At 41.9% G+C, this 14,022-nt stretch overlaps 1 protein-coding gene across 1 annotated transcript in view; it reads right to left on the bottom strand.

Annotated features, from left to right (window-relative positions):
- Positions 1-4,714: 4,714 nt before the first annotated feature.
- The window catches only part of NUAK1 (NUAK family kinase 1), a 47,279-nt gene continuing 37,971 nt past the window's right edge, over positions 4,715-14,022 (bottom strand). Inside the window, exons 5-7 of the mRNA XM_052668594.1 lie at positions 10,158-10,277; positions 9,739-9,871; positions 4,715-8,696 (exon numbers count right to left, since the gene is read on the bottom strand). Coding sequence (XP_052524554.1) covers positions 7,543-8,696; positions 9,739-9,871; positions 10,158-10,277 — 1,407 coding nt within the window. The 3' untranslated portion in view covers positions 4,715-7,542. The remainder of the gene's footprint in view (positions 8,697-9,738; positions 9,872-10,157; positions 10,278-14,022) is intronic.

A 14,022-nucleotide genomic window follows, 5' to 3' on the forward strand; every position in this document is an offset into this window, starting at 1 on the left:
AACTCTCGTGAACAAACCTAGCTGCTTGTGTTCACCATAGATAAAGGAAGGAGGAAGTCTCCAGTAGATCTGCTGCAATATTACGATGGAATGTTTGGAAATTGTTTATTCATTTATCTATCCTGCACGAAAAGACTGTCCCTCTGCTCTTGCACCAAGATGAAACGCAGTCTCCACTATGTCTCACTTTCGTTAATTGCCAATAGTTCTGTTTCTTCCAGAGGTATCTACATAAATCATTGCCAGATTAGGGCCACAATTTGGAACTTTTCTGGTGAAAAGGAACTACGATAATGGATCTGGACACCACAATCTTTACTATTTATTTGTTTGTTTGTTTGTTTGTTTGTAGATTGGGTGACATCATTTATATACGATCTGAACCGTTTGAATCTTCTCTAATAATTGTAGAATCATTTAGCCTGGAAAAGATCCTTAAGATCATTGTGTCCAATTATCCACCTAGCTACCAAGTTCAGCACTAAACAGAAAGTAAATTTATATGTCCATTTAGATACAGACTGATTTGCATGCAATTGCCACGGATGTGTTGGGATGCTCTGGGTTAAGACCAAGTTAGAAACTTGACAAAATATATAGCAGATTGTTTGGACTATAGCAAAAGGTGTGAGCTGTTGGGAGCTTTGCCCATGTTTCATCTGCAGCAGGCTGAGGTTCTCCATCCTCTAAACTGTACTACAACTCATCCTGTCCCAAGAAATGAACAACATTTTGATTTCCTGAAAAAAAAATCCAGTAACGATCAATCCGTTTCAGCTGAAGAATTGTGTAATTTCCCCAAAATCTTGGAAGCAGAGACTTATCTACACAACGCCCTGGCATGTCCATAATTTGAAAGGCCCTTGCCTGCTCAGGCAAAGCTGATAATTTCAGAGCAGCTCTGTTGCTTAGAGTTTCTCCATTTTGAAGCATCCAATCTGAGGTACAGTAAGCCTTATCCTGTGAGCACACAGTGATCATGGCTCAAGCTGAAGTTTCAGCGAGCAGAAAACAGCCATCAGTTTCAAAAACTCAGGTGTGAACAGCTCAAACAGATGTTTCTATAATATCATTTTGGAAATCTGGAACTCACTGCACAGAAGAATAGAACGGTCACCACACAGGACACAAAGTTATTCTCACACAGTCCAACCAGAATCTCACAGTGATGCAAATTTATTTTCTAAGTCTGGGTGCTCATCCAAGTTGGGTCAGCATCAGTTTGCACAATCTGGGGATCTACTACTTGACCAGTAGGCATTGCCTCTTTCCACTCTGACACATTTTTTTCCTGGGAGGACAAGGGGATTTACTACCTCAGGGTTTCTGAGGACTGGAGCTGGCTGAGCATTCCTCACAGCCCAGAGTTGTATGAGAATTTAGCAAGCCTCTCTTCTCAGGCAGCAGATTCCTCATCTCAAGAAATCTTTTGATTAAACTGTCAAGCTCTGGGACGTGCAGCTGAAGGGAACAACAGATTTTGAAGAAACATTTAAAGAAATATTTTTGATAATTCCCAGCACAGACAGAACGATGACATACTGTGGGTCTAGCAAACTTGCCTGGCAGGCAGTTGTGGCTTTGTATGTAAATATAAACATATATTTACATATTTCCTAACATCTGTTTTGAATTTGTGTTCCCTTTAGTTCTATTTAAAGTACGTCTTGTCCCATTATCTCTGAGGCTGAAATTTGGAGGGCTTTGCTAATAAACTCTAACTCTGCAAAGCAACAAGACACACTCTCCTCCTCCCTGTCTTTCCAGCCAGTTCTTTTACAGCTGTTCCTCACTTGTATTCCAAAGTGCAACAGCATCACCCAGCCTGTGGAAGGAGCACGGTTTCCTAAGTAGATTCAAATCTGGGTGTGTATTGTGAGAAATGGTCAGTGGTCAGTGTCAAAAGACCCCAAGTGTGATCCTACAGTGGGGCTGTTTTGAGCAACAAAGATGTGGAGTGGTGGCCCAAACTGCCAGTGCACCAATGGCCAACAACTGCAGCTGGTGTTCTTACTTTGATGGCAATCGTCTATTTAAACCTGCTGTGGCCTTGTGCCACATCTCAGTAGCTTTTACAAAATGCTTTTCCAAGGAATAATTAAGCACTAGGACAAATACAGACCTTAAAAGCACAAAGTTCTGTGTCACCAGATGATGTACAAATCAAAGGCTTTTCTGTGCCGATGAAATTCCAGGAAATGCAGGGTGGGGGAGAAGAGCTACGGAGAGATAGCCAGAAACAAGATGCTCAGATCAGCCATCCAAAAAAGTTGCTTCTTCCGCCAAATTGCTGAGTTTTTTTATGAGAAAGATGTCTTGGTTTGGCAGGGAGGAAGAGACTGCTCCACTAGACAATAAATAAAAAAAAAAGCCCTAGTTGAATGTTAAATACCATTATTCCAGGGGAAACATGACTTGTTCTCTGCTGTGGCAAAACTTGCAGCTGAAACCCTGAAACCAGCAACCCTGGAACAGGAGCCAGAGAGCTTAGGCTGATGCTAGCAAACCCCTAAGTTTCTATTGGCTCAGTAAATGCATTTCTGCTGCTTTGTCTCCAGAAGCATCTCATTAAAATGAGATGCGAATCATGAAGATAAATGCCTGAGTAAATGGATAAGCCTCTCATATACATCATATTTACATGAGTATAGACTCTCATAGACTTCTCCCTTCATTGGATGAGTTACGGCTTACCCTGTATAACTGAGGCTCTGGTGGTACAGAGTTTATTATTACACACACTTAAGGCATCATTAACAAACTTACATATTTGTCCACAATAACTGAATGTGCCACCTCTGCCTCAGTGCAGTCCTTGAAGCCTCCGAATGAAAGCCAGACAGAGCTGTGAGAAGTCACAGCTGCAATTAACACGGAGGCTTCTCTGGCTGGGAAAGGTGCTCCACCACCCCACTCTGAGTATCGCTCATCCTGCCAGCGCTATGGGTGGTTGTGGGCACGGCATCAAAGGCTGTGACACTGCTGGAGGAGAGCTCCCTCCTGGGGTGTTGGCACCGATCCTTCCCACTGCAGCAGTGGGTTGGGGCTGGTGAGCTCTGAGGAGCAGTGCCACGCTGCCCTGCGAGTGTTGAGAGCCTCGCTCCCAAGGCTCCTGCATCGCTTCCTTGCTCAACCCAGAAAACTTCAGCAATTCCTGAGAAGCCCCGAATCCCCATGAAGTGAGTAGGCTATAAAGAAGACCAAGTTTGGCTACAGACTCACCGTATAACTTCAGCAAAGGCATATCACTCTGCACTTATTTCCTTTAATAAATGGGAAAATGAGACCTCCCCACCACACCCCAGCACGGTTAGCTCGCAGAGCTGCACAAGCATGTGTGTAATTACTCCTCAGTGCTCGCCACAGAGGCGCACCATGCCCAGCCGTTCCGAACTTTCTTTCCGAATGTCATTATTTTTAAAAGAAAACAAATGGCTTGTCTTCAATTTCTTTTTTTTTTTCCCCTACCATGTTTAAAAAAAAAAAAAAAAAAAGAAGTTTCATAATTGCTATTGCAGAAGAGACTTGCATTACACTTTCCACCATCCAGCACCCACACAGCGAGACCTTATTCACCTCAGGTACAAGAACATGTGCTGACTTGAATATGCACCTCTCACTTTCTGATTTAATTAGCATACGGCAGCTTACCATTCCCTTTGCAATATATTAAGGGCTATTTGCTTTTCTGCATCGTTGGGTTTTTCCCCTTTATTCCCACTGGTTATTAAGTGGTGATGATAAATAAATCTTGCACCTACAGTCATGACTTTTTGCTTTAAAAAGCTCAAGAGAGAATGAATTAGAAAAATGCAAGTCTCTTCTGCATGAGATCCAAACCGTGGTTCCAAATCCGGACTTCCCATAATTTGAAAAGCAGAAGAACACACACCACAGGTATCTTGGCTGGCTACATCACGGTGCAGTTTAATGATGTCTTGCTCAGAGCCAGCTTCAAGACAGTGCCAACCATTTCCTTTATTTTAGTAAGTCACCAGCACACACATAGCATACCTAACACCCAGTTTCCCTTATGACAACCACCTGCTTTCCAAGAAAAACAATCTGAAGCCTTTTTGTTATCGAGGAGTCTCCAAAAACTGAAAGCAGATTCAGTTTCTGCTTCTCACCAGCTGACTGCTCTTCCTGTTCAAAGCCATCTTACACTCATCAGCAGCAGCTGCCCACAAGTCTTCAGCCAGAACAACTATTAAATTACACCAACAATGACTAGAAATGCTAACAAACCATCCTCTCCACCAGAGAGGGGAAGGGACTGTGACTAGGTGTCTTTAGGCTATAAATGAGCCATGCTGTGACTCAAGAGCCAACCTGCTCTGCCTTACCTGCATCACACCTGGCCCACAGACCTTCTTGCCTCCAGCAGAGAAAGCCCACTCATCTGCCCTTCTCTACCTTACACTTCTCTAGCCAAAAGCTCTGGGTGTTTTGTGGTGCAAAAACGTTCACAGCAGGAGCCTCTGTGGCCACCCACATTGCACTCAAATGTGCAAATGAGTCAAGAAACTCTACATAAACAACTTGGTACAATGTGCTGTGATGCTGCTGTATTTCTGCATGGTAATCAAAGAATCATAGAATAACCCAAACTGGAAGGGACCCATAAGGATCACCAAGTCCAACTCCTGGGATAAGTTCATCAAGGTCTTGGCTTGTGCTGATGTTCAGTGAAAAAGAAAAGAGAGGGAAACTCTTCACAGTTACATTAATTCCATTTTATTTAATAAAAAAACAGTATCAGATTAAAAATACACTTTGGGTGATTATCCAGCGTTTTCCCCTGTGTGTCTCCTAGAGCTCAAACCAACTGAGGATAGGGAGAAAAAAACAATAAAACAAAACAAAAAACACCAAACGATTTTGGCCGGAGCTGTAAAATAATGTTGCACCAATTAAATTACACCAAATATATTATTATACCTTTGAAATGGCTTTCAGACCAATAAATAAAAAAAAAAAAAAGAGAGACAAATTCAAATAAAAAAAGTCAACTTTGTATTACAAAAAAATTAAATAAAAATCACAACACTAATAATAACAATGTGCAGTCAAGTGTTTTGGTTTTTTTTTCTTCTCTAGGAATGATAACATGCCAGTAAACATGTAACATGCCAGTAACATGCCAGTAAATCCCTATGTAACATTTCCAGTTTGGCAGCAAGCAGTCACTCACTCATTCACATTTGTACACAAGGAAGCAGGCCTGGGCAAAAGCCTAGGTAGATTTGAGCCTTCAGGGCACTCCTCATTCCCTGCTGCAGCTGGTCGAGTGCCCTTCCCTTCATCCTAAAACCCCTGTAAATCCACTCAGGATTCAGCAGGAAACCCATAGGGAAGGCATCACTCAGCACAACCCCACCGGAGTGCTGCTCCATCACATCAACACGACAGCGCTGAGGTGTGCCGGCTGAGGAGCCGACTCTTCTGCTCCAGGGCCACTGTGCTGCCTGTTAATCAAATACACTGCAAAACAGGGTGTTGGCTTTGGGTGGGCTATAAGGAGCAAATGCAGGGCCTGTGAGAAGACGGTATCTCTAAGCATCACACCAAAAGCATCCTACATCTACAGAGAAATGCCCTGGAATTCCCGTTCCTGAGCAAATGAGCAGTGAGCCACATTTCACTTGACCGCCTGAGAGCACATCTCTCTTAGACTTCGTGGGTGTTGATGGCATTGACTCCAGGGCCAAATTTGGTCCAGTGTTTTACAATAAAGAAAAGGTTCTCCACAGAAACAGATTAACTGACTTAGGAAATTTGAGCTCGTTCATCTTTATGCTGGTTGGTTTTTAGGAGGAACCAGCAGACTGAAGTACCGTGACACACCGAATAAACAATTTGCAAGTGAAACTGCTCCCTGCCCCAGATGCCAATGTTTGTGGGGTTATCCCTGATACTCAAAGATTAATCAGAGGATCTCTATTCCATTTCTGCATAGTCTCTAGGATTTTGAACACAGTGGGCCGAAGTCTGCTTTCAGTTCCAGTTCCAGGGGAGAAGTGAGAACAGAGTTTGCCCCATGCTTCTCTCTTCCGAGTATGCCTGTATACATGGATTTTACAGCTGTGGCTCTTTGATATCGTAGGCTGAAACCTGCCATGTATTCACACCAGTGCACCTCCAAGAAAGCTAGGGGCTATGTGCTCATGTAAATGAGAGTGAAATGGGCCTTATGATTCCAGTTTGCCCAGGCCTGTCAAACACACAGTGCCTTTCTGACATAGGCTTACATTCAGATAATCCAGTAGACCCATGTGGTACCTTTATGGGAGTTGAAGCCTTTAGTCTGGATATTTAGGTATATGTGAGAATACACACACATACTCTTTTCGTTTATTCAAGCTGGCATCACTGCATATGCAGTACCAGCTATGCTATCAATATAGAGGCCTGCATTTTTATGCTAACTCTGTTATCAAATCTACAGTTATCACTTCATTGCTCAATTCTTTCTGCTCCATTCCTACCTACTTAGAAATATTTTCACTTGGAGAAAGGCATATTCCCACCAACTTTCTGGCCTCTATCCGTTTCCTACATGCTACAACCTTTTCCCTAACATTCTGGTCTCAAACTACCTGTCACCCTCAGGTACTACAAGCTAATAGCAAGGTGGAACCATTTGCTGACAGTGACTGAACTCAAGGCTAGAGGATCTGTTAGCCCTTAGGACCAATCTCTGGGCATCCATCTGGCTGACCTCTTTCGAAAAGTCACAAGTAGAACAACGCTTTGAAGAGTCACTGCTTACAACACCAATTACTTCCAGCTCCCTTTCTCATTTCTCTGACTCTGTTTTTGCTGGTAGGAGTGGTATTGGAAACAATTTTAGGGCCTCCTGCTCTCTGAAGAGCAACAGCTGTAGAAAGGGCCAGATCTGGATGCCTACTCCAATCCCTGTATACATACAGCTGTGTGAAGTTATACACTCACAAATTATCTGTTACAGAAAGGGTTCAGGAATCTCTCAGTTCACCCTGATGGAAGGAAACAGGGTGACCATCCAGCCTGGCCTCCTGCATAATGCAAGATGAAAACTCTTGAATGAAAACATTAGATGCCTGTATCCTGATGAATAACTTCAAGGGATAATAAAGGTTCTCTTTCTGAAAGGCATCCAAAATTGACTTGAAGAATTCAGCTTATCTCTTGATATAGCTAATCTAATATGAATCAGAAACCTCTCAAAATGTGTGTGTCTTGTTTCCAGTTTTAATTCTGCCTAGCTTTCACTCCAAGCCATTAAATCTCAATGCTTTTGTCTGCTAGATCCTAACACACTTTCATCACGTATATAAAGACCAAAGGTTTTGCTCTGGTCAGATAGGTAATATTCTGAAGACACAAAATTAGAGAAGCGTGAGATGACTTTGTGACTTTGGGGCTATTCAAGACGTTGCTAGGAGTTCAGTCAGATCCTTTGAAGGAAAACCTACCATTCTCAGCAAATAGTAACTTGGCTAACTCCACCATAAAGGTACCCAGAACAACTCCTTTCCCTCCCTTTCCATCCTCCTGCTGCTAGTTGAGCTTGTTGCAGATCTCTAGGGCTTTCTTGTAGACCTGAGTCACATCATCCATGTCTGTGAGAAGGGAAAAACTGCTGTCCCCCAGACGGTTGCGATACCGTTTTAGGTACTGTGGCCGTGGGTGGTTCTGAAGTCCTTCGAAGTCTTGGATCTGTAGGAAATTTTCAGCAGAGACACAGCTCCGTATCCTCTGTCTGTTTGGCCTGTTCTCTTGCAAATCCAGAAAATCAAAGGAGTCACTGGACAAAATACTGTCATCACTAATCACGCTGGAAGGGCGACTGTAACTTCGAGGTAATGCATCTCCAGGCAGGACTACTTCTTCCATGGCCTCCAGAGTTGGTGTATCAGGGCTAATTAGAGCAGATTCAGTGCTGCTGGTAGAATACTTGCCATTATGTTTCAAGATACCCTTACGCCTGCAGGAATGGCTGTAAGACCCATTTCTGGATGGTTCTGTGACCCCTGGAGAGGTGTCACTGTTTACTGTTTCATCATTATTGTCCAAGAGCTCCGAAGATTCACTTCGTTCTGGAGAGGAGTAATAGCCGGACTCCCTCTGCTGAGTCTTCTTTAAGATTCCTTTTTTTGGCATTAGTGAAGACTGCTTAGTGCCGTATTTGCCAGCTACCTCTCCCTCCACAACAGTTTTAATGGCTACACCAGTCCTACACAACTCCTGCTCCAACTTAAAAGCAGAAGGTAACACTGGGCTGACCACGCCTTCAATGAACCCTGCACTGTGAGATCGATGTTCACTGTTGCTCCTTTTCTTCAGGATGCCTTTGGGTCTTTTGGAAGTGGGTTTGGATGCATTTTCAGCTCCTCCTTCCTGGATGGACTGTGCAATGTCATTTTCCTTTTTTGATTTTTTCAGAGACCTCTGTCTTTCTAGTGTGACTTCGGGACCTTTGGGCTTAGAAAGGCACTTCATTTTTGTATCAGTCTCTGGTTGGAGGCCAGTAGAGCGGTGATGCCAATCAATGAACCTTGCTAGCAATGGGGACTCAGAGTCCCTCATGGCATCACAGTCACAAACACTACTCTTGTAGCCCCAGTTAACCCACCAGTGGTTGGCAATGTCTTCAATGGTTGCTCGGCGTTCAGGATTCACCATCAACATCCATCTGATGAGACCACGAGCATCTACAGACAAAGAATAGAACATAAAGTTTAAAATACTGGCATTTCTAATTTCCTTTTTCAGTTTCAAAGTGAAATGTGCAGCTAATCAAATAAGCAAAAATAATGGTTCTTACAACAGAAGCGAAAGGGGGCAAGGCTTAGTGCATCAGTCAATGTTAGAAATTGAATTTGAGGATTACTTCCGATCAGCAGAAAATGATTTACCCTGGCAATTGTACACTGGGTTATAAAAGAAATTAATATTTGTATTGTATGAATGTCAGTGTCCCATATCACTGAATGTCGCACACTACTAAAGAAGTCAGCGACCTGTCAATTCTAATGACTACAAAAATTAAGAGGAAAACAAAGGGGCATTGGGATATTTTAAACAATTATTACTGATCCTGTATTTACTTTTTCCACAAAAGTGTATTCTTCTGTGTACCTTAAAGGAGTATTTTTATAAAGAGAGGATTGTGGCAGCAGGAAATTGAAAGAATGGCAAACAAATGATGAAAGAAAAATATTTAGTTAAATATAACAATATATACACATATTTTTTATGTCTGGAAAGAGCCCTAGACTTAGCTGATGCTTTTTTGCCTGGTGACAGCTTAATCTGTTACCCTTGGAATAAACACATTTAATTCAAATTTTGGCCTTGCTTCTCAGATAAGAGACCTCTTCACTCGGACCATTCATCTTCTCTCAGTATAGTCAGAGGACTGATCTTTACCAGTATGTTGTATTGGTTTACAGCTTGTCTGAACAATTCCACTCGCAATAGCTAACAGACCTTCCACTGTCACAGATTTAGTTAAAAGAGCTTGCTGAAGCTTCCCCAAGGCAATAAAATCTATATGCTATAAAATTTTCATTTCAAAAGGACTTTTGGTAAATGCTGTACCCAAATAGGAATGGACTGCAGATGAAGTTAGTAGAGGAATGAGAGATTTTTTTCTTTGTCATTCTAATATAACACAAAAACAGGCTGGAAGGGCAAATCCTCCATTCTGAACTCCTGTCAGCTCAATACATTGCCCTTGCACCTTTTTTATACCTGAGGTCTGCGTTGGTTCACGATATTCTCCACTGCTGATCTGCCTGATGAGATTTTTGTGATCAAAGCCATCAAAGGGCATGGTTCCATAAACCAGAGTGTAAAGCAATACACCAAGGGCCCAGCTGTCAACCTGAAATACAGAGACAATGTGCATGAAGGTCTGGAAAGCTGACTCCCATAATTCTCCCTGCCATTACCACCACAAGAGTGGCATCGTGTCCAGCTATGCCTACTGATGGACAAACTGGTATCTAACATTTGACAAACACAAACAAAGCAAATGGAAGCAAACTTTCAAGATGGGAGACACTCACTCACACCCACACATGCAATAGCATTGGCATTAAGACTAACTCTTAAGACTATTATCATAAAAGACATCCCCATATCACCACTGAAAAACTGACCCTTCTTACCTCTGGGCCTCTGTAAGGTCGTCCATTAACAATTTCAGGGGAAGCATACAGTGGGCTTCCACAAAAGGTCTGCAAAAATTTGTCTTTGTGATAAAGGTTGGAGAGTCCAAAATCAGCAATCTGCAAAGACAGTTGTACAAGGCTTCTGTAGCATTAACAATATCTTAACATACCAGAAAATTCTTTATCAGGAGGGACTTAACTATACTTGACCCTGCTATAGGGCAGAGATCTTGACATGGATAACTTCTCAAGTTCACCTGCCAACCAATTATTTTGTGATTTCATTATTTCTTTAAAGGCCTTCTAGAGAAGCAGATAAGACTCCAAGATAAATCCTCTGGATGAGGAACAAAGATGCTTTGGTTCCACTTATAGACATGTCATGGCTCCACAACCATCAGTCAGTAATTCTATCCTAGATTAATTGCATATGATTGCAAAGACAATTTCATACTGGAAGGCACTGGGCTATTGTCCACTGATTGCTCTTCATCTTGTATAATCATTAACACCAAAAGCACACTGAAAGTACTCCTGTTCTTATCTTGCAGATGCAAGCCCAAAGTCAGGACCTTTAATCCAACAGGAGGAATGATGTCGGCATATCATGAGAAACCAAGTGTTAGCTGTCGGATACAAGTGATTTTTGAAATCATCTGGAATGTCTCTTGTTGAAAACAGGGGAAAGTGAGGCACCCACTAACTGCTCCAGATTCAGGGACTTCAAGATGAGGAATCTGAGCCATTAAGTAAACGAGATGTCTATCACGAGATAATAAACACAAGTCTGGTTCCTAAGTGGAAACAATGGGCCCAAATCCGGCTTTCTCAACACAAACAAAACACCCCTGGGGACTATTGGGAATTTTGCCCATGTAGAAATTGTAGGATCAGGTCCAAATAATTTGTTTACTTCAATTCTCTGTTCTTGTTCTTACAAAACAAAGGCTGAGGACAGCAACACTAAATACTCCCACAACCTTTGCATTTCCTTTGTTTCTGTAGCAGAAAGCAACACATCTCATTTTTTTTATCTTATTTAAAACCTAAATGTTTCCGTTTCCCAGAGATATTTTTATGACTGCCCACGATTGACATAGGACATATATAAAAGACAAAGCACAGGCATAAAAAAGGTATTATCAGTTTATAGCTTTAAGAGATATAAGCTTTCTTTGGGCTTTCTTTACCTCATTCAGATCCTTTCTACCAGAAAGGAATTAAACCCCAGAAAGAAGCAGTGATTATCTGATATTACAGGAGAAAATTTGAGAAAACGCAAAGTGACCAGAAAAGAAAGGGATTTACCAGCAGCATCATTCACCCCTGGCTTTCTAAAACATGTATAACCATTGCTGCTAATATCTGTTTCAACTGCAATGTCTAGTGAACTCTTGGGAGACATAAAGGCTTTGTCCCTATTAACTACCATGTCTCAGTTGAGACCAAAGTAACAAAGCTGGTGAAGCGTGGACAGAAGTTCCCAATTTTCACTCTTTACCCCCAAATATACAAACACAGATATATATTCTCTTTATCCATAAATACCTATCTATCTATATATGACAGATATATACTTTTATAACAAAAATATAAACTTATTTTATGAAGTATCATTTTTACAACATGTTTTACGTCAAGGAACAAATATGAGGTTTCACACTTCATCCTCTCCTGTTTTGATGCTCTGCTTGTGCAGGTGTTCCGCTAACAATTTGGACTCAGAGTATCTTGTTCAAAGAGCAGCTGATTCCCATTCACTAATGTTAATTCATTGCACCAAGTCCATTCATTGCTTGAATTTGCTCAGTCCCCCAAACAGCATATCATCAACCCATAGCAGAAAATGCAACCCCTAAATAAATGCGGTTTGTAAAATCTTCATTGTATGGCTGGAATGTCATTGAAAACATCTGGTGTACAATTGCAGTCTGCAAACATATTCTCATGGCTCAGATTGCACTTAATTGCCCTAAATTCCACTTTCTTATCAAGTCACCCTGACTGGCAGGAAGTTGGTTTTAAGCCCTATGAAGTGTGCCCTGTCAATCAGGGGAAGAATAGGATCATTTCAGCATTACAGCTTCGTGCTGGCCACTGAGTTTTATTTTAGCTCAGGATGCAGCTAAGACAAGGACAGACACTGCACAGTGTGATTCCTTAAGAAAATACATTCCCTTAACACCATGGAATGTATAAAATGCATGTAAATGTGCATGAACATACATAGAGGGATAGACATACCATTGCTCACACTAACAAAATCTCAAACTTGGGCATTTATGTTTCCATTTTGATCATTCAGGAAAAGAGTATTTATGCTGCAGTCCACTCCCATACTTACCAACTGATGTTTACCAGCTTTTCCCATTAAAACTGTCATGCCTTCCCCTCAGAACAAGATTAATAGAAGCCCAACGTTACTTCATGTTCATGGCACTTGAATGGAAGTCAAAAAACTTCCTAAATTGGGAGAAGCTGGGAAGTGGGCTTTATTCCCTTCACTTCAGGAGGTGGATGTTTCATATTTACCGTTACTATGACCAACCAGATGCAATTTATTGTTTAAGCGTGGACTATAAATTCCCCAAAGTTTGCACTCATGGAAATCATCAGGTTCTCCCCACTTCAGAATCCTTGTCTTTGTACTGCAGACATAGAAATAATTACGTCTCTTAAAGCAAATGAAACATATGTGCAGTGGGTGAGACTCCCAGCAAGGTAAATCCCAATTACATACACTTACTCTGTATATATGAAACCCCCATGGGCTCTCAGTGGTTAGTCAGATTGGTGTTCCCTTACCAGCAAAAGAGAAAGTGTAGTAAGTAGAATTGTGTAGCTATTAGACTTGCATTTTTCTCTCCTATCACTTTGGGGCTGATCATTCAGTTTGCGTCAAGGCCCACCAGACATCTATTTTAGGTGCAATTCCCAGTCCAGGAGCTATCACAGCCCTCTCTCCATCGCGCCAGGCTGCATGACAGAGGCACACTGGGGGTAACTCGTGGCATAGGGCATTGGCACAGCATTTGGATAGCAAGTGGCACTGATTCCCTGGCTGCTGCATTGTGAAACAGTGTCTCTCCAGCTCACTGCATGCAATTTGGGGGTTTTAGGCGCTGGGGAGGAGCTGCAATGCTACACATGGACATGTGGTCCTCATCACATTGAAGTGCAGGAGTAATGGGCTAATGGAGGCAGCTACACCTTCTCCCCATTGCTAATTCTTCCAGTAAAAGTCACCCCCAGGGTGACTCAAAAACTAGCATCTGAGTCCCTTCAGGATGAATTGAGAAAATCACCCTCCAGCTTTGGCTTGTGGACCAAGATTTATCAGCCTTCAGAAACTGGCCTTTCTTAGTTGCTATACTTCCAAGTGATTGCTTCCAGAGACGTTCATTCACTATAAAAAAAATAATAATAATAATAAAAAAAAAACCTCATTATGTCTCCTAACAGCACCACTTCATGACCTTCATTTGTACCACTAAAATTTACAAATGGAGTCCAAGTTAGCGCGGTATCATGTAAAACAGCTCTGGGCCCTTTCAGCCCGGATAATATTTTCTAGTGGATTAATTGTTCTCTTTATTTCCTGTTCTGCAAGAACTGCTTGAGTTGTGATGCATGGATCTATTTTTGCAGTATCTTGCTAATTTTATCCTCTTGTCACTGTGACACATTTGTATACACCACAGCGTATAGATCACTGGCTTCTTCAGAGGCGTGTTTCCTATGGCACACAGCGCCCAGGAACAAAGGGATTCCTCTCATTTTGCCATTCTTAAAACCAAACTGCCAACTTTGTAAGCGCCTTGTAATCCACTGAATGAAATGTAAATACTGGGGAAGTACAGAC

The sequence above is a fragment of the Tympanuchus pallidicinctus genome, unplaced genomic scaffold, assembly GCF_026119805.1.
Source record: "Tympanuchus pallidicinctus isolate F22 unplaced genomic scaffold, pur_lepc_1.0 scaffold8, whole genome shotgun sequence".
Classification (NCBI taxonomy): domain Eukaryota; kingdom Metazoa; phylum Chordata; class Aves; order Galliformes; family Phasianidae; genus Tympanuchus; species Tympanuchus pallidicinctus.